General features: G+C 48.0%; 1 protein-coding gene across 1 annotated transcript; it reads left to right on the forward strand.

The window, feature by feature from the left end:
• The first annotated feature begins 335 nt into the window (after positions 1-335).
• On the forward strand, positions 336-21,981 carry MISP3 (MISP family member 3). The gene is made up of 4 exons (XM_081894070.1): positions 336-463; positions 4,499-7,016; positions 12,233-12,315; positions 20,808-21,981. Exons 2-4 carry the CDS (start codon positions 4,517-4,519, stop codon positions 20,901-20,903), a joined length of 2,679 nt encoding a protein of 892 aa, XP_081750196.1. The 5' UTR covers positions 336-463; positions 4,499-4,516; the 3' UTR covers positions 20,904-21,981.
• The last annotated feature ends 1,885 nt before the right edge of the window (positions 21,982-23,866 follow it).

Below are 23,866 nucleotides of genomic sequence, written 5' to 3' on the forward strand. Positions count from 1 at the left end.
CTTGACACCTGCCTGAAGTTGGAATCAACACAAAGGGGACTCTTGGACCAGGAACTGGGAAGAAAATAACTATTAGGAGGGACAAACCTCACCTGTTCCATCCACAAACAACAGCTAGGCATGCATTGGCATCTAATGGGTAGTTCAGCCCAAACAGGAAGGCATTTAGAGGCTTTTTAGAGGGTGCTCCCCAATTTACACGATTTCACTTACACACGTAGGGGCCCAGAACGAAATCCCTGCGTAAGTGTGTGTGTGTGGGAGGAATGCTCGTATACCACATTGGTATTTGTGCTTTCTCACAGAAGCTGAAATGTGAACTGCTGTTGATGAGAAGAGCCCAGCCAGATCAGATCGTCGCCTTTCTAGTCCAGCACTAGACGTGGGTGGTGCTGTGGTCCAAGCCACTGAGGCTCTTGGACTCGTCAATCAGAAGGTCGGCGGTTTGAATCCCAGCGATGGGGTGAGCTCCCGTTGCTCTATCCCAGCTTTTGCCGACCTAGCAGTTCGAAAGCACACTAGTGCAAGTAGATAAATAGGTTACACTGCAGCAGGAAGGTAAATGGCGTTTCTGTGCACTCTGGCTTCTGTCATGATGTTCTGTTGTGCCAGAAATGTTTTAGTCATGCTGGTCACATGACCTGGAAAGCTGTCTGTGGACAAACGCTGGCTCCCTCAGCCTGAAAGCGAGATGAGCACCACAACCCCATAGTCGCCTTTGACTGGACTTGACCATCCAGGGGTCCTTTACCTTTTTTACCTTACCTTAGTCCAGCATTGTTTTCACACAGTGGACAACCAGAAACCCTTAATAGGCCCACCAAGTTCTGTGACTGCTTGTTGATAAATGCGGTTTACAAGTGTTAAAAGGCCTACCGTTCCTGATCCTGATTTATTTGTATGATGCTTTTCCACCAAAAAATATTGCAAGGAATGTTCTGAGCAGGGAGCAGGAATTCTGTCTCTGCCATGAATATATGGGGCAAGAATGTTAGTGTATATCAGAGGCAGGGGGTGTTACTAGCCTGGTGAAAGGAAGACCTGCCCAAGGGAGTTCCCATGTCCCCCCACTTCCCTGGAGTCTCTACAGGAAGGGGGTCAGAAATTCTGATGGTGAAGAAAGCTTGATTCTCCCCAGCTCCACAACTCATGCAGAATGCAGTTGGTCCCTTACCTTTCCCACCCCGACATGGCCACAGTGATCCATGCGACGGTCACCTCCAGGCTTGACTACTGTAATTCGCTCTATGCGGGGCTGCCCTTGAAGCTGTCCCAGAAACTCCAGCAGGTGCAGAATGCTGCAGCGAGGCTCCTCACGGGGTCTCTGCCATGGGAGCATATTCACCCAGTGCTTTTCCATCTGCACTGGCTCCCGGTGGAGTACAGGGTCAGATTTAAGGTGCTGCTTTTGACCTTTAAAGCCCTTCACGGCCTAGGACCCTCGTACCTATGGGACCGCCTCTCTCGGTATGCCCGACGGAGGACCTTAAGGTCCATAAATAGCAACACCCTAGAGGTCCTGGGCCCTAAGGAAGTCAGATTAGCTTCAACCAGAGCCAGGGCCTTTTCAAAACTGACCCCGGCTTGGTGGAACGCTCTGTCTCCTGAGACCAGGGCCCTGCAGGATCTGATTTCTTTCCGCAGGGCCTGTAAGACAGAGTTGTTCCGCCTGGCCTTTGACTTGGAGTCAATTTGATTCCCTCCCCCTCTTTCTTTTCTCCTTTCTCCTCCTGTGATGAGGCTGCATTTTAATGTTTTAATGTTGTATTTTAATCTTGTTTTTAAGTTGTATTCATTCAACTTGTTTTTATTATTGGTTGTTAGCCGCCCTGAGCCCGGCCTTGGCTGGGGAGGGCGGGGTATAATTATTATTATTATTATTGAGAGTTGGGCAGGAACTCCATTGCAGGGAAGAACAGAAAAACAGGGGCTGCTTTGGTGGATCGGGTCAAGGTCCTGGCTAGGCATGCAGGTGCCAACAGGAGCCGTATGGATGCCTTCCGAAAGCCCCAAAACAAGGGCATGAACCTTCCCTGTCAATACAGCATCTGGAAAGAAAAAAATATATCCTGCCACAGTCCGTGAAGGTTTGTTCAGCTTTCCTTGCTAATAGCCACCAATAGGCTGAGATTCCTGCATGAATCTCTCTGTTCCCAAGAATGTCCCTTGCATGTGGTTAATATTCAATGCCATTGCACAACTGCCTGTGCTTTGTTGTGCATATTTCGGGGAGGAGTGGCCCCAGGGCTGTGCATTTTCTTGGCAACTCTTTTTGCAATTGTGCGGCAGGGCTGTGTCCTCCCCGCAGATTAGCTTGGGGCGTGTAATTGGCTCAGTGGCTGAGCATAAAGCCCAGGGAAAGCACCTCCTGCTGGGACAGACTACCAGGGGTCCAGGACTCCGGCCAGGCAGAATCCGGAGAGCGTGTGTCAGTGGCAGGTAAGAGAAGCCCCATGCCTCTGAGATACAGGGTGCGGGCATCACTCTGCAGGTTGGAAGAGGATAATGGATAGAGCAATCCTTAGGCAGGCAGTAAACAATTAGTTAATCCACTGGGTCATGAGAAGAGAGTGGAAAGAGATGGGGTGGGGACTGATTAGGGCATGGGTAGGCAAACTAAGGCCCAGGGGCCGGATGCGGCCCAATCGCCTTCTAAATCCAGCCCACAGACAGTCCAGGAATCAGCGTGTTTTTACATGTGTCCTTTTATTTAAAATGCATCTCTGGGTTATTTGTGGGGCATAGGAATTTGCTCATGTTTTTCCCCTAAATATAGTCCGGCCCCCCACAAGGTCTGAGGGACAGTGAACCGGCCCCCTGCTGAAGAGGTTTGCTGACCCCTGGATTAGGGGCTCATACGGTCGGACTCTGGAGTAGCAAGGGCTGCAATGTCCCAAGATTGAGCCCTGGTCATTATTGGACTGAAATATTTTTTTTCCTTCACAGGGGTGGGATAAATAAATCCCTTCCCCTTTCATCTTCCTGGAATATAGCTCCTGCTTTGCTTTTCATGAATGCACTCCCCCCCCCCTCCAAGGCAGATGGTTGTACAAAGCATTTCAGGGTGTGATCCTGCTTGCTCATATAATATCCATCCCAGAACAGCAGGGGAAGGGTTTGGGAAGGTCTCTGGAAGCTGCATGTTAATATGCTTCATGGCTGTACAGGGCTCCCAATTTTTGTCTATTGGAAAAGGTACCGTATTTTTTGCTCTATAAGACTCACTTTTTCCCTCCTAAAAAGTAAGGGGAAATGTGTGTGCGTCTTATGGAGCGATTGCAGGCTGCGCAGCTATCCCAGAAGCCAGAACAGCAAGAGGGATTGCTGCTTTCTCTGTGCAGTGACCCCTCTTGCTGTTCTGGCTTCTGAGATTCAGAATATTTTTTTTCTTGTTTTCCCCCTCCAAAAACTAGGTGCGTCTTGTGGTCTGGTGCGTCTTATAGAGCAAAAAATACGGTAGTTATTCCTGCCACCCGTTGGTGGAGAAAGAATCAAATTCCCTGCTACCAGAAGCACTACCTAGGGAACGAATAGGTGCTTGGTTGGCCCCTGGACTGCGTTTCAGATCACCTATATAAAAATCAGGAGGGTTTTTTTTCCCTCCAGCCAGGATTTTCAGGTCTGTGTCTGAGCAGGTTTCTTTCATCCTGGCATTTTCACTGGGAAACCTTTGCATTTTACCTCTGAATCGGAGCAAACGGCAATCTTTGGGAAACCTGACTGCCATCTGCTCCAGTTCAGTGGTCAAACGTGGATTTTCCCACTCTGACATGGATTTGGAAATCCTCGACTTGGGCCTAAAAACACGGCATGAAAGGAAGTGTGGATGAGCCCCGTGTGAGAGGGAAGGAGCCAGGGAAGGGCATAGAAGAGTGCAGAAAATATTTGGCCATGCACTCCTGCCCACCCAGTTTGCCCCCATCAGGCCCCCCTAGTCCCCTTCTATACTGGCTCAGGGGTTAGCACAGGGGCCAGCAAACTTTTTCAGCAGGGGGCTGGTCCAATGTCCCTCAGACCTTGTGGGGGGCCAGACTATATTTTTGCGGGGGAAATGAACAAATTCCTATGCCCCACAAATAATGCATTTTAAATAAAAGCACACATTCTACTCATGTAAAAACACCAGGCAGGCCCCACAAATAACCCAGAGATGCATTTTAAATAAATGGACACATTCTACTCATGTAAAAACACGCTGATTCCTGGACCATCTGTGGACCGGATTTAGAAGGTGATTGGGCCGGATCCGGCCCCCGGGCCTTAGGTTGCCTACCCATGGGTTAGCAGGTAAGGAGGAGGAGGAGGAGGAGGAGGAAAGGTAGCTGCAGAGAAACCCAACTCCAGCGCCCTTTGGCACCTTTGATCCCATTGCCAGGAGAGGGAGCCATCACCTCAATGTTTCTTGAGATCAGGCCATGGGTGTAGTTGGAACCGGCACAAAAGAGATGTATGCTTTTGTTCAAGGTTTCTGTTCTGTTTTATTTTTTCCCAAAAAAAGAGCCACACCCTGGCCTGGATGAGCACCGAAACTCTGCCACTGCCTCCCCCAGCTGCTGGGTTGTGCCACAGAGACCAGGAGAACTCCGGTGTGGATGTATTCGGGGACATGGTGGAAAGTGGGACTATGGCTGAAAATGTCCCCATAGCCACCCCACCCGACGACTCCTTGGTCGCCTCGCTCGATGTTGCCACTGGTTCCCTTGCCAAAGACAATGTGCTGCAGGAACCGTCCACCTCAGGACAGGAGGGCAACCATTTTGAGAGGGGCCCCCCATCTCCAGTCACGCCTCCAGCGGGGACTGAAATGGCAGAGGTCTCCACGTCAGCAGACCAAGGGCAGGATGACGGCTATTCCGCTCACCAGGACAAGACGCCAAGTCTCTCCCCGGAGCAACAGAATTCTGAGGATGCTGAAAGCCTGTTGGCCCAAGGGGGACATGGCAGCCAATCTGTGTGTTGTGACAAGATGCCGGATGCCCAGTGTCCTACTGGGACCTTGGAACAGCTGGCGCAAGAGGAGGAGGCCGGTCTGAATCACTGCCATGAGAAGAACGGAGCTGGGCCTACTGACTCCTTGAAACAGTTGGAGCATGGCCAAGAAGGAAAAGGAACTCTTCTTCATCATCATTGTGTGGAGACCTCAGGTGTTTCTACGGAGCAACAGAACTCCACCAGCACCTCAAATCAACTGGACGTATGGGAGGAGAGTGGCATTGTGGGTAGCCACAGCCAGGATCCTGCTTCAGAATCTCTAGAGGAACCTGAACATGCCACCGCTCCATCCTCCGAGCCACCCAGCATCTCGCTTCCGGGAACCAATTCCCCAAAGCAGTCATGGGAGGGAGATTGTTTGGTCTTTCCCAGCCACCATCCCAGCTCTGCTCCCTGTGCTGAGCATCAGGAGACGTTTGACACTGCCAGCGTTGATCAAGAGGTAAAACCAGTCTGCTTGGAAACGGTAGAGGCTGGCAAGGAGGAAAGCACGCCCAGGGAGCTGGGTGATCAGTCCCAAGCTGCAGAGGAATACCTGGGTAACCTGAATGGGCAGTTATTTGGGGAGGGCTCGGTGGATCACTCCCAAACAACAGAGAAGCAAGATGCCCAAGATGCTGAACACACCCCAGGCAGACTTTCACTGGCATTGATAGACTCTCAGCCAGATGTTGGCACCTATTGCCAGCAGAGGGCAGCAGGCACAGATGGCGACACTCCCCTGCAGGCAGTGCCAAGGCAGTCTCCTGTGGCAACCGGTGACTCCTCTGGACCTGCCCACTGGGGCCTGGCTCCTGACTGTGGCAGGCAAGAGAGGGAAGGACTGGCTGCTGAGGAATCGAGCGGAGCCGGCAACGACAGCCAAGCCCAGGGTGAGGCTGGAGCCAAGGCTGCGCTGGAAACTGAGAAGGGAGAGGAGGCGTCCAGCAGCGCTGGGACTGGGGAAGCCACCTGCGTTCCGGAGAGTGCAAAGGACCTAGCCGGTGCCAAAGATCCAGCCGGAGAATCACCTGGCTTGGAAAGCCCGACTGGCACAAGGGATCCAGCTGGTCCCCAAGACCAAGCTGGGACCATGGTGCTAGCTAGCGCTGAAGATCCACTTGGGGCCAGGGACAGAGCGGGCTCTCAAGATTTGGCCAGCACCACATGCCCAGTTGCTGTTTCGGAGCACGACACTTCCAGTCCGAAACCTGGAGACCAGTCGCTACTTGGTGCCAGGGACCCTGCCAGCGCAGAAGACCTGGTGAGCCCTGCAGACCCGGTCTGTGCCACATCCACACCCAGCAGGCCCTCTGGGACTGGCGGCATGGACTGGACGGGAAACGCCACGGAGCATACGGAGGCCCTGCACCCTGCCACCGAGACCCCGATCGAGCGAGAGATCCGTCTCCACCAGGAACGGGAAGAGCACCTGCGGCGGCAAAGGGGCCTGGCCAGCCCCTGGGGCACTCAGGAGTATGTGGAGGTGCGCATCAGGCCTATCCTGAACCAGAACGTGGGGCCCCCCATGCTGCCCAAGGAGAAGGAGCGCCAGTGGGCCGGGGTTCAAATGCAGAGGGAGATCCAGAGGGAATGTCAACGTGAAGAGGACCTGGTCCAGCTGGGGAAGGTCAGGGGGGCCTACGACCGTGGCACCCCGCAAGAGATGCAGGAGAAGATGATGATTTTTGAACAGCACCCCAGCACAGAACCTCCGGCCCCCAGGAAGATGCTGTGCAGCAGCCCCAGAGGGGCGAGGGGTCTCTCCTTTGCGGAGGCCAACAGCACCGCCAACATGGTCATCGTGGACTCTGGTGCTCTGCTGCGAGCCCAACGGCCGCTGGCCGAGAGAACCCCTGCCTCGGCCAACCCCTTCTTCTGCTTGCGTGCCAAAAGCCCCCAGTCTCTGCTGGAGCAGGAGGTCCAAGAAGCTCAGGAACGAGAGCGGGAGCTGCAGAGGCAGAGGCACAACCTGTACGGCTCAGCGTTGCCCTGCCAGGCTGCAGAGGCCTCAGCTCAGGATGAGGAGACCCCCAGCCAGCCAGGTAAGGGGCAAGATGCAATGAGCAAGTGTGGGGAGGAGGGAGAATGGAGGGACTGGAGGGCCGTTGGTTCAGGACTGGGAGAAGAAAGCACTTCTTCGCACAACACGTAATTAACGCATGGGCTTGGTTTCCCATAAGATGTATTCGTAGCCGTTGGATTAGTTGGCCTTAGAATGAAACAGGCAAACACACGGAGGAAAGCTCAGTGGAGCCTCCAGTTTCAGAGGCAGCGCACTGCAGAACGCCAGTTGCAAGGTTAGATTTCAGGCCACAGGAAAGGGCTGTTGCTGTAATGACCTGCTTGCTGGACTTCCCAGAGGCATCTTACTGGCTATTGTTGGAAACAGAACACTGGGCTAGAGGAAGCCTCTTGGTTACTTTTACGTATAGTGGTACCTTGGGTTAAGTACTTAATTCATTCCGGAGGTTCGTTCTTAACCTGAAACTGTTCTTAACCTGAAGCACCACTTTAGCTAAAGGGGCTTCCTGCTGCCGCCGTACCACCAGAGCACGTTTTCTGTTCTCATCCTGAAGCAAAGTTCTAAACCCGAGGTAATATTTCTGGGTTAGCGGCGTCTGTAACCTGAAGCGTATGTAACCTGAAGCATATGTAACCCAAGGTACCACAGTACTTGTGATAGCTAAGTGGGATTCTTAGATTCAGATTTGGCATTGCATTCAAATCTGAATGTAGAATTCCTACTTGGCTATCCTGAGTCCCTGTCAGGGGGAAAAGCAGCGTATGAATAAATAAATATATAATGGTAATAATAAGTACATAAAAGGGACCAAGGGAGTCCTCTTGTATTCAGTTACATATTTACTGCATATGCACCCAACTGTTCCGCCAAGGAGCCTGAGGCAGAGTTCTCCCCATTCTATGTTATCCTTACAAGCAGGTGAGGCTGAGAGACTGCGACTGGCCCAAGGACGCCAGGTGAGCTGCATGGCTTAGTGGGGATGCAAAGCTTGGCCTCGCAGGCTCAATATTCTGACCACAAGCAGCAGGATCATTACCTTTTCATGCCCTGCTTGTGGGCTTCAGAAAAGCACCTTGCTGGCCTCTGTCAGAACCAGGTGGTTCGATTAGGTGGACCTTTGGTGAAGTCCACCAGAGCTCTTCTTACGACTGGTGATTTTAGGAGTAGCTCTGTAGAAAGGCAAAGAATGCTGTGGGATCTTAAAAGACTGGCTCCTTTATTGTGTGGCATCAGTTTTCACGAGCAAGGTGGGTTTTCTTTTTCCTGTCTGGTGCCAAAAGGTGAGCTAAGAAGGCTGAATGCATACAAATGCTTGCGTAAACAACAGAAGCTGTTGCTTGGAACAGTAATATTTCTGGAGGGAAGCATATGGTCTAGAAACTTGCTATTTGCTTTTGAAAGCTGATGTTCTTGGTTTTCTAGTAACATGCCTTGCCACAGAACTCCCGCGAAAGTCCTGTTTTGTAGGACAGAGCTTTCCAAACAGCATTGCGACATGTTAGTGTGTCGGCTGCGGTGTGCAGGTGTGTCGTGTGAACACGCCCCCACGCTCCTCCCGGGGCTGGAAAGGGGTTATTTTAAGCTCTGGTTTGCTAGTAAAACTGAATTACTGTGTCGCAAAATGATGCATGTCTTAAAAGTGTGTTGCCAACATGAAAAGTTTGAAAAGCTCTGCTGTAGGGAATAAATATCACTTCCAAGGACCAGCTCCAACATTAGGCAGAGTGAAGCAGCGGACTCAGGCAACTAAAACTGAGTATCAAGAGAAGGCAGGAAATTGTTATTTAATGTTCTTGTACTTTTACTGCTAGGGAGGAGGAGAGGCACTTGTGGTGTTTTCTGCCTCAGGTGCCAAAATAACTTGACCCCCCTCCCCGTCCTCCACCACATCATAGACCTTGCAGCAGCTCCACCTCAGGCAAAAATTGCCTTAGTCCATCATTCTTGCTTGCAAAATCATTAAGATGCAAAGGGATCATGAAAACCGCCACCCTTTCAGATCACACCTGCACAGTCCTTCTGACTCACATCCTAGCTCCATAGCAGCAGGACCCAACAATCAAAGGAATGTGGCATCTAACACAACATTTAGCATTTCCATTGAATCTGGGCGCACTTACAACCCTGACCTCTGGCGTGATTTACAAACTGAAGCGCTGGAACTTTCCAATCAAATCCCTATCACTGGGTAACCTTGAATTTGTATGCAAATCAGATAGTAAAAAATTCCCCTTTTTTAACTTTTACTTTTACTTATTCAGTTTATATACCACTCTTTATCCAAAGTTCTCAGGGTGATGTACAAGATTAGAAATGCATTGCAAAACATCAGTGACAAAAACGTAAGAAAAATATAGTAAAAAGCAGACTGACAGACAGCCTAATAGTAAAATAATAGTAAGACCAGTCCTCTCCTCCACATTTTAACAGGCCATAGATTATTTAATAGCCTTAAAGGTAAAGGTAAAGGGACCCCTGACCATTAGGTCCAGACGTGGCCGACTCTGGGGTTGCGGCGCTTATCTTGCTTTACTGGAAGAGGGAGCCGGCGTACAGCTTCTGGGTCATGTGGCCAGCATGATGAAGCCGCTTCTGGCAAACCAAAGTAGCGCATGGAAACGGCGTTTACCTTCCCGCCGGAGCGGTACCTATTTATCTACTTGCACTTCGTGCTTTCGAATTGCTAGGTTGGCAGGAATTTAATAGCCTTAGGCCTGAGTAAAGAGGAATGCTTTTGCCTGGCATCTAAAAACATGTAATGATGGTGCCAGGCGAGCCTCTCTGGGGAGAGCATGCCACAATTGGGGAACCACCTCAGAAAAGGTTCGTTGACACCCTGCAAACCTCTGGGGTGGGGGAGACATACAGAAGGGCCTCAGATTACAAGTGCACAAAAATACACAGAGAGCAGTGTATGAATCTTTCAGGCTCCTAGGACGTCCAGTTTCTCATCTCCGATTGCTACTCAGGCTGCTTAAGGCCTGACACAACCTGTTCTTGAATGAAGAGAAAAAGAGACTGAGCGTGTGCTCTGTTGTCATCACAGACAGGGATGTAGGTGTCACAGAACTCTGTGTCTGGATTTTGGACCATATTTCCCACTTGTCTTTGCACACAGATGCTTTTGGATCCAGACTCTCATCAGCCCCAGCCATAAGGGAGTTGTAGTCCAAAACATATGCGGGGCAATGGAGTGGGAAAGGGCTGGCAGAGAAAATGTTCCAGTGCCATTCTTCTCCATATCTGCATCCCCAGGCCACCCAGTGTTTGAATATAATAACCTTCCTGGAAGGGCAAGTTCTTCTGGTAAGGTAGCCTGAATTTTGGTGGCACCGTTCAAGGACAAAACATTGCCATGTACTTCATTAGAAGACATCTGAAGGCAGCCCTGTTTAGGGAAGTTTTTAATGTTTGAAATTTCATTCTGTTTAATGCTTTGTTGGGAGCCACCCAGAGTGGCTGGGGAAACCCAGCCAGATGTGTGGGCTATAAATATATTATTATTATTATTATTATTATTATTATTATTATTATTATTATTATTTACTGTGAGACGTTTATTGCCATGGAGGGTACACTATCTAGAGCCTCTGCACCAAGGCCCAAAATGAGTCGGGCCCTTGGCTAAGGGTTTGTGGGGTGAGCTGCAGCTACAGCTACAGAAGTTATTACACACAGCCATTTCCTTGCCTCCTTGTAAGCTTAGCACCTGAGCCAATGTGTTGTAATGAGGGATGTGGGTGGCGCTGTGGTCTGAACCACTGAGCCTCTTGGGCTTGCTGATCAGAAGGTTGGCAGTTCGAATCCACACAATGGGGTGAACTCCCATTGCTCTGTCCCAGCTCCTGCCTACCTAGCAGTTCAAAAGCACACCAGTGCAAGTAGATAAATAGGTACTGCTGCAGCGGGAAGGTAAACGGCATTTCCATGTGGTCTGGTTTCCGTCACAGTGTCCCGTTGCGCCAGAAGCAGTTTAGTCCTGCTGGCCACATGACCTGGAAAGCTGTCTGTGGACAAACGCCGGCTCTCTCGGCCTGAAAGTGAGATGAGCACCGCAACCCCATAGCTGCCTTTGACTGGACTTAACCATCCAGGAGTCCTTTACCTTTTACCTTTTTAGCTTAATGATCAGAGCATTGGACTATGTAAAGGTAAAGGGACCCCTGACCATTAGGTCCAGTCGTGGCCGACTCTGGGGTTGTGGCGCTCATCTCGCTTTACTGGCTGAGGGAGCCAGCATACAGCTTCCAGGTCATGTGGCCAGCATGACTAAACCGCTTCTGGCAAACCAGAGCAGCGCACGGAAACACCGTTTACCTTCCCGCCGGAGCGGTACCTATTTATCTACTTGCACTGGCATGCTTTCGAACTGCTAGGTTGACAGGAGCAGGGAGGGAGCAACGGGAGCTCACCTCGTTGTGGGGATTCGAACTGCTGACCTTCTGATCGGCAAGCCCTAGGCTCTGTGGTGTAACCCACAGTGTCACTCGCGTCCCACAATTGAACTATGAGTCAGTTCAAATCCCCACTCAGCTGGGGTGACCCTAGGCCAGTCACTGTATCCTACTGTGTCATTCTATTTGTGCAATGACTTCTGTTTGCACAGCAGAACTGCTGCTCCCTCTCTCCCTGCGTCTTCTGGGTTCCCCACCCAAGATTTTCTTTGCCCAGGGCAGGGGGCTGTTGCAGAGAGAGGAGCTCCCAGTTAAGGAGAAATGGGGTGGTGTTTGGTGGTATGCACACTTCCTTGAGCTCCTTGGGGAAAACAGAATGATATAGATAGATTAAATAAACAAATTAGGGTCCCAGCTGCACCATGAGAACCTGGCAGCCAACAGAACCGGAATGTGTACCTAGTGGGTGGTAATAGTTTTCCTAGGCTGCTGTAGCAAACACAGGGTTGGTTGAATTTTAACAGAGGCAAGACTGAAAGGGAAACCAGCAGGTGTAACCAGGGACAAGGAAATGTCACGAGAGGGACGCAAAGGTTATAAAACGGAAACTGGGAGAAACTGCTTTCCTGACAGGGATGTGGAAAGAATGTTCTCTCTCTCCAGTTCCCCATCTTCAGAGCCTGAAGGAAAACCCTTCCCTAAGGCCATTGATGGGGGTGGGTTAGTCTCTGTTGAGAAAATTGCACTTTGGGAAATGCAGGTGGCCGTAGGCACTCTTATTACTGACCATTAGCCCTGTGTCACCGTTGAGACCTGTCCTTTGTCTCTGTCTCCTTCTCAGAGAGACCTTCCTGCAAGAAGCTGGACGTCACCTGGCCCCCTCCAAGCCCTCCGGAGACCTCTCAGGTGAATGGCCTCCATCAGGTAACAAGCGCAGGGGAGCAGTGCCCTTATCACACAGCTATGACTGGCGGCCTGTAGCTGTCCTCAGAAAGCAGCACCAGCTGCCTCTGTGGGCCAACAAGACGCCTGTGGTAGAGAGCTGCCATCTTACAAGGAAGGAGTTGGAGTAAAAATATCCTGCAATGCGCAACTCTAAATCTCACTTGAAGCGTAAGCATGAAAAGCAACTACCAAATATGCCTCAAGGTGTTGTTGTTTAGTCGTTTAGTCGTGTCTGACTCTTCGTGACCCCATGGACCAGAGCACACCAGGCACTCCTGTCTTCCACTGCCTCCCGCAGTTTGGTCAGACTCATGTTTGCAGCTTCGAGAACACTGTCCAACCATCTCGTCCTCTGTCGTCCCCTTCTCCTTGTGCCCTCCATCTTTCCCAGCATTAGGGCCTTTTCCAGGGAGTCTTCTCTTCTCATGAGGTGGCCAAAGTATTGGAGCCTCAGCTTCAGGATCTGTCCTTCCAGTGAGCACTCAGGGCTGCTTTCTTTCAGAATGGATAGGTTTGATCTTCTTGCAGTCCATGGGACTCTCAAGAGTCTCCTCCAACACCATAATTCAAAAGCATCAATTCTTCGGCGATCAGCCTTCTTTATGGTCCAGCTCTCACTTCCATACATCACTACTGGGATGCCTCAAGGTACCAGCGGGCAGATATTGATCTGATATTAGTTCACATCATGATTGCAAACATGCAATCCATGTTCAAATGGATGGCCTTATTATAACAACAGCCACGCAACTGCTGACCTGTCTGGATTCACACTTGCTCTCTGACCTGTGAATGAAACCCAGCCATCCAGCAGACAGATTTAAAAAAAATATTTTTTATTAATTTTCCATTTAAACATATATAATCACATCATTATTATCCACTTTACTTCTTTGGCTCTTTAGAGCCTGTCAACTTCCTTCCCTCCCGCCTCTTGGCTTTCAAAACTAAGCTTGTTTACACAGCATTTTATATATTTTCCAGTCCTAATATACCGTATTTTTCTGTGTATAAGACTAGGTTTTATCCCAAAAAAATAATGTCAAAAATTAGGAGGCATCTTATACACGGGGCCCATCTCCTCCCATTTTCTTAAATATGAGGCCCCAAAAATAGGGGATGTCTTATACATGGGGGCGTCTTATAGATGGAAAAATACGGTAATTCATTACGAAATACCTCATAATTTAAAAAATATAGAAAGGTAAGAAATTTCTCATTACAAGTCTTCAGTACCTACTAGTGTTAATTGCTTACAATGATCTTTCAAATATTGTATAAATTTACTCCAGTCCTTTTGGAACACTCGATCACGCTGGTTTCAGATTTTTCCTGTCAGCTTCGCCAGTTCTGCTAAGTCCATCATTTTCATCTGCCACTCTTCCTTCATTGGTACTTGTTGTTTCCATTTTTGGGCTAAAAGGGTTCTTGCCACTGTTTTTCCATACATGAACAGTCTTTTGTCTTTTTTCTTTTTTTGTATCTCTTCATCTACAATACCCAGTAAAAAGGCTTCTGGTTTTTTAACAAAAGTGTTTTTAAACATTTTCTTTAACTCATTATATATCATTTCCCAGAAAGCCATTACCTCTTTACAAGTCCGCCACATGTGGTGGAAGATACTCCCCTAGCCTTACATTTCCAGTATTTATTAGTTCTTGTCTCGTACATTTTTGCATGTTTTGATGGTGTTAAATACAATCTATACAGCATTTTCATCACATTTTCTTTAAGTGCACTGCATGCAGTAAAATTAATACCTTCATTTCACAGCCTTTCTCACAATTCTAACTGAATATTACATCCAAAATCTTTAGCCCATTGTATCATCACCCCTTTAACCTCTTCATCTTCATTGCCACTCCAAAAGTAATTTGTACATTTTCGATAATATTTTCCTCTTATCATCCAATAAATCTATCTCCAACCTAGATCTTACTGTATCAAACCCATTTTTCTTTTTATCTTCCTTAAACACCTCATTTACCTGGTGTATTGCAACCAATCCGTCAATAACTCTTTTATTTCTTCAAATGTTTTTAATTTTAACTGACTTCCCACCTCTGTTGACAAATCTCTATATGTGGCCCACTCTCCTTTCATATTTAACTTTTTTACTTCTATTGCTTCAATTGGAGAGAGCCACCAAGGAGTTTTACGTTCCAATAAGTTTTTATATCTGTTCCACACCTCATAAATTGATTTTCTTATTGTGTGATTCAGGAATCCTTTATGCACTTTTATGTTACCATACCATAAATATGCGTGCCATCCATATTGGACTCTCCAGAGTTTTAGACCAAAGCCTTAGTCAGCCCTGGGGTGGAGGAGCTGAACTTTCAGTATGCAAACCATGTGCTGTTATCTCTGAGTGACAAACACTCTCTCTCTCTCTCTCTCTCTCTCTCTCTCTCTCTCTCTCTCTCTCTCTCTCTCTCTCTCTCCCTTGCTGCTAACATTTCAGCGGCAAATTCCTTCAAGATTCCTTCAAATCTTTTTGCTTTTGCTGGAAAACAGGTGCTCATCGACAAAACTATATACGTTATTTTTACACAACAGCAAGGGCTAGAATCCTATTCATTCATTATTTGCCGCTAGTAACTTGTGGTTAGCGACTGCTGTAACTCAGACTGCAATCTTATACACACTCTTCAGGCTGCATAATACATTACCGGCTTAAAATGCATCTAGGTCGTTCTTTTTCTCAATTGGGATTGAAGCTGGTTTTGCAGAAAGCGCATCAAAATGCAGTGCTTCCTAAGAAACAACAGGATAGACGCAGGGCGGGTATGGATTGTGACTTACATGGTGTGTAGCTGCTTCTCAAGCCCTGAATGCAGAGCAAATGGAACTGGGAATAAATTCCACTGAACTAAGAGCCAAGCTAGACAATATGTTAGCTATGGCTGTGTACACACTTTTCTGTTTATTCTGCATCAAGTGCACTCTTACTGTTTGTTTGAGAATCTGTGTGCACACAACATTAGCTACAAGCTATATCTATCCTGCTGTTGTTATGAAATAATGCATTTTGATGTGTCTTCCCCCCCAACCCACAAACCAGCTTCAGTCTGAATTGAGAAGAAGAATGACCCTGCTGTGTTTTAAGTCGGTAATGTGCACACAGTCTACATGCATGGGCATAGGCAGGGGGGAGCACCTGCCCCCCTAAAGCAAGTAAATAAATAAAAATGCTTAACTAACTGACCAATTGCGTCACAGATAACTCTGTTCTGCCCCTGCCCCCAATAAATCCTGGCTATACTCATGCCTACATGCATGGTTGTAGCCAGGATTTCTGTTAGGGGGTCAGGTCTTTTGTGGGGGTGGGCAGAACATGTATTTTTATTTATTTTTATTGATTTTGGGAGGGCAACTGCCCCTTCCTGCCCCCCTGGCTATGCCCAAGCCTACATGTCTGGGCCCTTAAGTGCAGGGTTTTGCTTTGTTTTATCCAATTTGGATAAAGGAGCCTGATCTGGATTCAGATGCTAGTGTGATGAGAGGAAAGGGGACTTTATCCCTTCCCCACCCCTGTTGTGTCCGCAGTTTGTTTAAGAAAAGAGCTCTCATTGAAGCAATCAAGATTCCCTCTGTCCAGCATCATTTGGGCATGAGAAGTGGGATCCAGATCAGGACCAAGATTACAGCACAGGGCTAAAGGGTTAAACCCTCTGTACCTCCATCTTATGATCTGGAATTGGTAGGCACAGGTATGTACTTAAGTGCAAGGGTCCCCAACCTTTTTGGGCCTGGGGGCACATTTGGAAACCTCTGAAATGGCTACATGCCCCACAAAACATCCATTTTGCAGAAGACAAATAGCAAGATTCAGGACCCCCCCCCAAAAAAAACCCCAACAACAGGCAAAGTATTTACATGCCCACCCCCTCCAAAAAAACCAAGCAGTGCAGACAAAAAACAAACAAAGCTCTCCAAAGCTCCCAAAATGCATTAAGAAGAAGAAGAAGTAGAAGAAGAAGAAGAGGAGGAGGAGGAGGAGGAAGAGGAAGAAACAAACCTTTTGAAGAACCCAGGGCCTTGGCAGATGCCAAGCTGATACATTGGGCTTATCCGCACTTACCATTTGCCCCTTTTCCCCAGGCACAGGTCCACACTTCAAAGCTCTGTGTCCGAGTGTTTTCTTCTTACCCCAAAGCTTTTCCTTGAGAACCTGCTCTTTAGCGCTCAGTCGGAGCAAGCATCAGTTCGGGTTTTTTGCAGATTGCTGTTTGCTCCAATTGAGCTTTAAAGAGCAGGTTTTCACGGGGAAAGCTGCACAGCAAAGAAAAGGGCACTCAGACATGGAGTTTTAAAGCATGGACCATGTCTGGAAAGAGCTAAGAAAAGGCAAATGTGGATAAGTCCATTGTCTCGTTTGGCCCTAATCAGAGCTCACATCTGAGCAGAAAATGTATGTGTCAGCTTGCAAAGGTCAGACTCTCAAATTAGTTTCTGAATGTGGAAGGCACAATACTTGACAGAGCAATAGTTTGATAGGCGTTCATCAAAAGGTAGCGCAATGAAATGGGGCCAGGCAGATGTTCTAAAGAGGGAAAACGATAGAAGCTCCCCCCACCATGTTTTCAGAAGGTTGTGGGGGCATGATTTGGTTAAAAATGGAAGAGGGGTATGGATTTTATTAAGGATTCCCAACCATTCCACGAACAATTCAAGCATTACTGTATTTCGGTGCACAGGGCGGCGGGGTGTATGTGTGCTAGGATCCCAGCAGTGCTTGACTCTCTCTATTTAACATGTCCACAATTCTGCTTGCCCCATGCCTAGAAAGCCTGCCCTGCCACTTTCCCTGGGAAAACCCACTCTTTAATGCTAAATTGGAACAAACAGCAATCTGCAGAAAACTCAGTTGCCATTTGTTCCAATTCAGCACCAATCTATGGGTTTTCCTGGCAGTAAGTGAGGCAGCAAAGGGAAGTGTGGATGAGCCCCCAGAAACTGCAAAAGAGCAACTCCTTCCTGTTTCAACTAGGCTTGCAGAGAAAAGCTGGGGGGCGGTTGTGCTCCATTGGCCAGGTCCCCTCGATTTGTGTTGTGCTTTAATGGCACGCACACACAAATATCCAGTGGAAACAAGTCTTGGTTATCTTTCCTTTGCATTTCTCGATTTCATAAAACACACACAAGACAAGCACACACTTCAATAGGTTCATTGTAATGCATTAAAATTTTGTTTCCATTGCTGCTGATAAATAGGGGTTGGCAAGCCCACTGAGCATAGCAGGGCTGAGCCTGCCGTTCCTCATTTCACATGGCTGCAAAATGCTGGCAGGACAGGAGGCAATAAAACTTTGTATCGTTCGCCTGCTTCTTGATATGGTAAAAGGCAGGCTGTTTTGTTTCTGAAAGCTGAAGGTCCCATCTAATAGGTTATTGTATTAATAGGTTATTGTATTTTAGTGTTTTGTTGGAAGCCGCCCAGAGTGGCTGGGGAAACCCAGCCAGATGGGCGGAGTATAAATAAATAAATAAATAAATCATCATCATCATCATCATCTTGAAAAGGGCCTGAGGGGCCTTCTGCACAGTGCCTGCCAGCAAGACCCCTTCCACACCCACAGGAGAGGAGGGGGCATAAAAATCAACTCCTCTCAGGTGCTGAACTCCTCCTGTGACACCTGAAGTGCCCCCCCCAATCCCCAGCTCAGCACTCCACCTGCTTTGCCTGCAGAAAGAATCTGCCAAGCTTTCCAGCAGGGGAGAGAAAGGGGACCTTGGAGCAGCTTCCAGGAAGAGAGCTCATTGGTGCCCCATCCAGCCCAAAGGAGGTGCATTTCTCCTGTATAGATAACCTTGCCTGCTTCTCAGATTTTTTGGGGGGAGGGGCACCAATACAGCAGGGACGCGAGTGGTGGGTTAAACCACAGAGACTAGGACTTGCCGATCAGAAGGTTGGCGGTTCGAATCCCCATGAAGGAGTGAGCTCCCGTTGTTTGGTCCCTGCTCCTTCCAACCTAGCAGTTTGAAAGCACATCAAAGTGCAAGTAGATAAATAGGCACCACTCCGGTGGGAAGGTAAACGGTGTTTCCGCGCACTGCTCTGGTTTGCCAGAAGCGGCTTAGTCATGCTGGCCACATCATGACCCAGAAGCTGTCCCTTGGCAAATAAAGCGAGATGAGTGCTGCAACCCCAGAGTCGGTCACGACTGGACCTAATGGTCAGGGGTCCCTTTACCTTTACCTTTACCTTACCAATACAGCTCCTTGCCATGGGTGCCAGGGATCCTAGTTTTGCCTCTGCACATTAACCCCTTTTTCCTGCCCTGTATCCCTTTTGCTTAGCTGTAAGGAGAAGCCTCCCTGTCCCCAGGAGGGGTATCTGCAATAGGTACCTAGGGTGCTGGGGCCTCAATGGAAGCCTGATGGTGCTGGTCCCTGGGATAACAGAAGATTTACCTTGCTACAAAGTTAGCGCTCAGCCACGCTTCCCTTTGACCTGTGCCTAAAAAGCACAGATCCGAGTAGTTTTTTACTTTCTAGGCACAGGTCTGAGCGGTTTCCCCGTTGCTCAGCTCCTTTCCCAGGGAAAGTCTGCTCTTTAGCTTTAAACTGGAACAAATGGCAATTTGTGGAAAACCCGCTTACCGATTGAGCACTAAAGAGGAACAAGAGGAAGCATGGGTAAGCCTTTACTGAAAGTGGGTGCAGCTTCAGTTTTCCACCTCTGGCACCAAAAAGTTCTCTTTGTGTTTCAAAGACCCAAAGCAGACTCAGGATCTCTTGATAGTAGAACCAGAGAAGAAGCTGCTTTGTACTGAGTCAAGCCATTGGTCCATCTCACTCAGCATCCCAGGCAGGGATAGAACCAGGAACCTTATTTGTGCAAGGCAGAAACTCTATCACTGAGCTCTGGCCCTTCACACTAATCATGTGGGTTAGGTTAAGGGATTCTGAGCAAACCCAAGTTATCAGAAGTAACTTGCAGGAGCAGATCAGAGCCTCCCTGGGGGGGCGGGTATTGTTTTTGTTTGTTGCTATGGGCCTATCCACACCTCCATTTGCCCCACTGCAAATCAGAACAAACAGCAATTGGGTTTTCTGCGGATTGCTGTTTGTTCCGATTTAGGGCTAAAGAGTGGGTTTCTTAGAGGAAAGTGGGGGGGGGGGAGAAAACTGCTTTAACCCTGCCTAGAAAGCACGAGACAAACCAAAATGTAGATGAGCCCTTTGTTACGTGTTTTTGTGTTTTTATATTGCAAACTGGCCTGTGATTCTCAGTTGAAAGGCGGTATAGAAATTTAAATAAAGAAATAAATAGTCCAGTGTTCTTTGCAAGAACCCCAACAGTCAGCAGGAATCAGGTTCATCAGAAACGAGGTGGGTCCGTGCTTTACCTTTTGCCTACAACTGCTGTTAATATACACTTGAACTTAGCCAAAAGGCTGAGAAGCTGTAACATCAGGGCAGGCACTGAACAGGACATGGATTGCAAGTTCGCATTTATCTCTACCTCTTCCCATAGCAACCCCTACCTTGGGCAGTTCATTTGAGAGCAAACATATCTGAATTCAATATATTTACCAACAATGTGCGAAAACCTCATTATATGATTCGGCATGTCTTTCATCTCATGAGAAAGCATTGCAGCTTTCACTCCGATTTTAATAAACGAGATGCCTGATACCATTATGATTTTCAGCATCAGGCACTGAAATGTTTTAGACATCAATCAGGCTGCAATCCTAAACTCAAGTCGTAGGGAGTAAACCCTACTTACTTCAAATGGAGCATGTGTAGCATGCATGCTTGCGAATTCGACCTAGCACAAACCACAACGTATTACATCTTAAAATTTAGCTCGCTAATTGTGATTTGTGAGTGCTTTTTCTTTCTTTTTTAAAGGGAGAGCCAGTGTGGTGTAGTGGTTAAGAGCGGTGGACTCGTAATCTGGTGAACCGGGTTTGCGTCTCCGCTCCTCCACATGCAGCTGCTGAGTGACCTTGGGCCAGTCACACTTCTCTGAAGTCTCTCAGCCCCACTCACCTCACAGAGTGTTTGTTGTGAGGGAGGAAGGGAAAAGGAGAATGTTAGCCGCTTTGAGACTCCTTCGGGTAGTGATAAAGTGGGATATCAATTCCAAACTCCTCCACCAAATGCATGAAGAAGTTTTAAATTTCAGCAGAAGAATGGGGTGGGTGAATTAAGAAATGTTTTAGGTGTGGGGCCCTGCTCCCTCAGTCCTTGAGTGTAATAATTGGGCTCCGTGGAACTGCCCACAGGGCATGGGGCAAAACAGTTTTCCTACTGAAGCAATAAGTGTTTCTTTGCAGAGAAATGGGGTCTTCAGTCTTTTCTGTTCAGAAACAGCCGCACCCACCCAGAGCCTCAAGTCCTTTATCACTAAGCAGAGAAAGCTCTCTGCCCCAGCCTTCAGCCTCCATGTTTCCTCACTTTCTGTGGACTCTTGCTCACTTTCCTCACTTTCTCTCTCCCCTCATTTAACCCCACAGCCGGAGAGAAGCCCTCGAATCCTCCGCCGACAGAGGAGTGCCTTAATCCAGCGCTGGGAGTCGGGAGCTGTTGGCAACCAGGACAGTGAAGATTAGGGGGCTGCCTCAGCAAGAAAAGCCACTGGGTCGCGTCTCCAGTGCAAAAGACACAAGGGCCCCCCTGTGCCTCCCCCAAACTTGCACAAAACATAACTCACGGTGTGCATGTCGAGTGCACCTCTGGAGCCGGCCGTGTATTCTTTCCACTCCGCCTTTTGATTTGACCAAAAAAAAAAAAAGTCCAAAAGCACGTCTGCACAACCAGTCTGATCACAAGGCAGAAATAGCGTTTCTAACCGGCTGCCTTCTTCCAAATTTTATCCTGGAACAAAGAGGAGAAAGATTTAAGGGATGGGCTCCAAAGCATTACGGATCATTTTAGTTCCTTTTTTTATGTAGGTAACAACTGCTTGGACACTGATTTCTCAACCCAAGGGCTTTCCAAACACAGGTTTCCCCTACATTTGGTCTGCTTTGGGCAACCCCACACTGAAGTGTATGGGTGGATCCATGCGCAAGAGCAGCTCCACTTAAGTGCATGTGCAGGAGCTGTCCTATGCCAGCAGCATCTTTTCTTGTTGAGGTCCAGTTGTTTATGGGGAAGCGCCATAGCTCCATAGTAGCAGAGCACCTGGCTTGCAAGGAGAAAGTCCTAGGTTTAATCCCAGGTAGGGCTGGGAGAGGCTCCTGCCTGGAACCCTGGAGAGGTGCTGCCAGTCAGTGTAGGCAATTCTGAGCTAGATGGAACACAGGTCTGACTCTGTGAGGCAGATTCCTACATTCCTATGTTTAACTGGCTGCAGAGGGCCAATAATCTGGGCAGACTTGCGCCTTTGGGCATCTATCTCAGGTGACTTGCGACTGTTCCCCCAAGACTTCTTTCATCCTCAGATTTGACCAAGTCACATGTGGGTTTTGTCCCTGGGTATTCAAACCTGTGTACAAACAAGTATTGTAGGAACCAGCCCACAGGCGGTTGATGAAAGATGGCAATTTTTTACCTCTGGGGTAGTATGCTTTGCCACTGACTCTCTTTTTCATTCAGCAAAATAAGAATCAAACAAGAATCTTTCAATTAAAAGAGCTCCTTGGTTTTGTCTATGCCAGCAAGAATTAAAAGTAAATCAAACGGGAATGACTCCAGATTGTTGCCTTTTGTAAATACTACGAGAACATTGACTTTCGACAAATGGAGAGAAAGAGTCCCTTAGCACCTTAGAGGGGAAGCCCTGCCTCAGTTCCCCTCAGTGATTGGGGGGGGGACACCAATGGGGGAAAGCTGGTTGCAAGCAGGGTCGTAAAAGCCGCCGTGGGAATTTCTCAAAGAAGAGCAGGGAAATTGCTAGAAAGATATCACAAGGAAAAAGTCTGAAAAGCGATGAACAACAAAGCCCAAAGAGCCTTTTGTAAGCAGAAAATTCAACCATGCATTACTATCAGATACTTTTGCTTGTTACTACCAGATAATTTATAACTGACCCTTCTGTTTCGGGGTGGGGGTGGATACTGTTAATGGCTTGTCCATATAATGAAAGGCACAGAGTGGTATTAAATAACCCTGCTGATAATTCTGACTCATCTACTGCAGTGCCATAGCAGACCTGTGCTAGGATCAAACTACATGTTACCTTAAGCCTGCTTTTTAAAAAGCCTGCCCACCCAACCCAAAACAGCAGCTGCATGATTCCAACTGCAGGGAGAGGGGGTTAACCCCTTCACCCCAAAGCTGTTTTACCACCACAAATGCCTCTCAGCTGCTCATTCCCTCCCAAGGATCTGTTTCCAGTGGGGAAATGGTAGGGGGAGGAAAGTATTGCCCCTCCACAGTTTCCAATCCATTTTTAACAACATTGTTAACTGGGCATTGTTAAGCATATTTTGTTTTCGTTTTAAGGTGCTTATCTTCTTGCAATTGAACCAGTCGCCTAGCCTTAGGCTTTCAAGGTGCGCTGTGGAATAATGAGAAGTGCTACAGGTCATATAGTACGATGATGTGCTGCTGCTCAGCTGTTCTGACGTCTGGCAGTCTGAGCCTTGGGTGAGACTGCTGACTGCCATGGGAAAGCAGGCTAAATTTGAACCCTCTTGGCTACTTGGGGTGTAAATGAAAGGGGTTGAGATGTCTTCATGCCATGGCCTTTTTGGAAAGATACTTCACAGATACAAATTATCTGAAGGACCTTGGAGCCATTCACCAGAAACAAACATTACTTGTTGCTTAGATAGCAGAATATTGCAAAATCTCGAAGAATAGCTGCCTCCAATTCTCTTTGGACTTCAAGCCATCTGACAACTATTTCCTGTCCTTGAGAGAAGAACAGGGTGCCTGTTTCACCCCACAGAGGAAATACATCAAGCCCCCACCGAGAAGCAAATTTGCATAAAAGTTGCATATGGTGATTTATAGGTGTATGGATAATTGCCACAATATGACCAGAATGCAATGCATCTCACCATAGTGATTAAGATGCTTAACTAGCTGTAATTTAGAGGGACCAATTTGCAACCAGATTCCATTCTGTAAGCAATGGAATTTCAGTGCGTTTGTGTGGCATTTAGTGCGCTGTAAAATATAAATGCAGGGTAGGCTGTCAGGCTTGGCTGTCTCAATTAATGTGGGCATTGTATGCACCATAAATTAAAATATAAGAACAGGAAAGGAGCTGGAGCCAGATGCCTGGGCTGTTTCGCCCTGGCTGCCTCGACCACTTCATTCTCCTCTGCCTTCTGTTTTGTGGCAACAGAAGGAAAAATACGTCAACATGAGTAGCTTAGGAAGGCAAAAGAGGCTTCTTGTTTCACTAGTCTGGAGTGGGGTGCAACGCAAAGGCTCAGGTTGCCTCTGTTATTTTCCTGGTCTGACCAGTCAAACCACATTCTGGTAGGTATCAAAAGGAGTTATACATTTCAGACCTGGCTTAGCAGAAAGTGCTACCCCAGGATACCCCTGACCCACGCAATTCTTCCACGGTGCTCCCCATCTCTGTCAAGTTCTGCTTAGGTGGTGAAGGCGGTATTTT

This window comes from Podarcis melisellensis (genome assembly GCF_964234715.1).
Source record: "Podarcis melisellensis genome assembly, chromosome: 17".
NCBI lineage: Eukaryota > Metazoa > Chordata > Lepidosauria > Squamata > Lacertidae > Podarcis > Podarcis melisellensis.

Bases quoted from the DNA above. Each gene is read 5' to 3' on its own strand.
- MISP3 (XM_081894070.1), top strand. From the start codon at position 4,517: ATGAGCACCGAAACTCTGCCACTGCCTCCCCCAGCTGCTGGGTTGTGC. The intron at 7,017-12,232 runs GTAAGGGGCAAG...TCTCCTTCTCAG, and splicing joins GGAGACCCCCAGCCAGCCAG to AGAGACCTTCCTGCAAGAAG. The intron at 12,316-20,807 runs GTAACAAGCGCA...TTAACCCCACAG, and splicing joins AGGTGAATGGCCTCCATCAG to CCGGAGAGAAGCCCTCGAAT.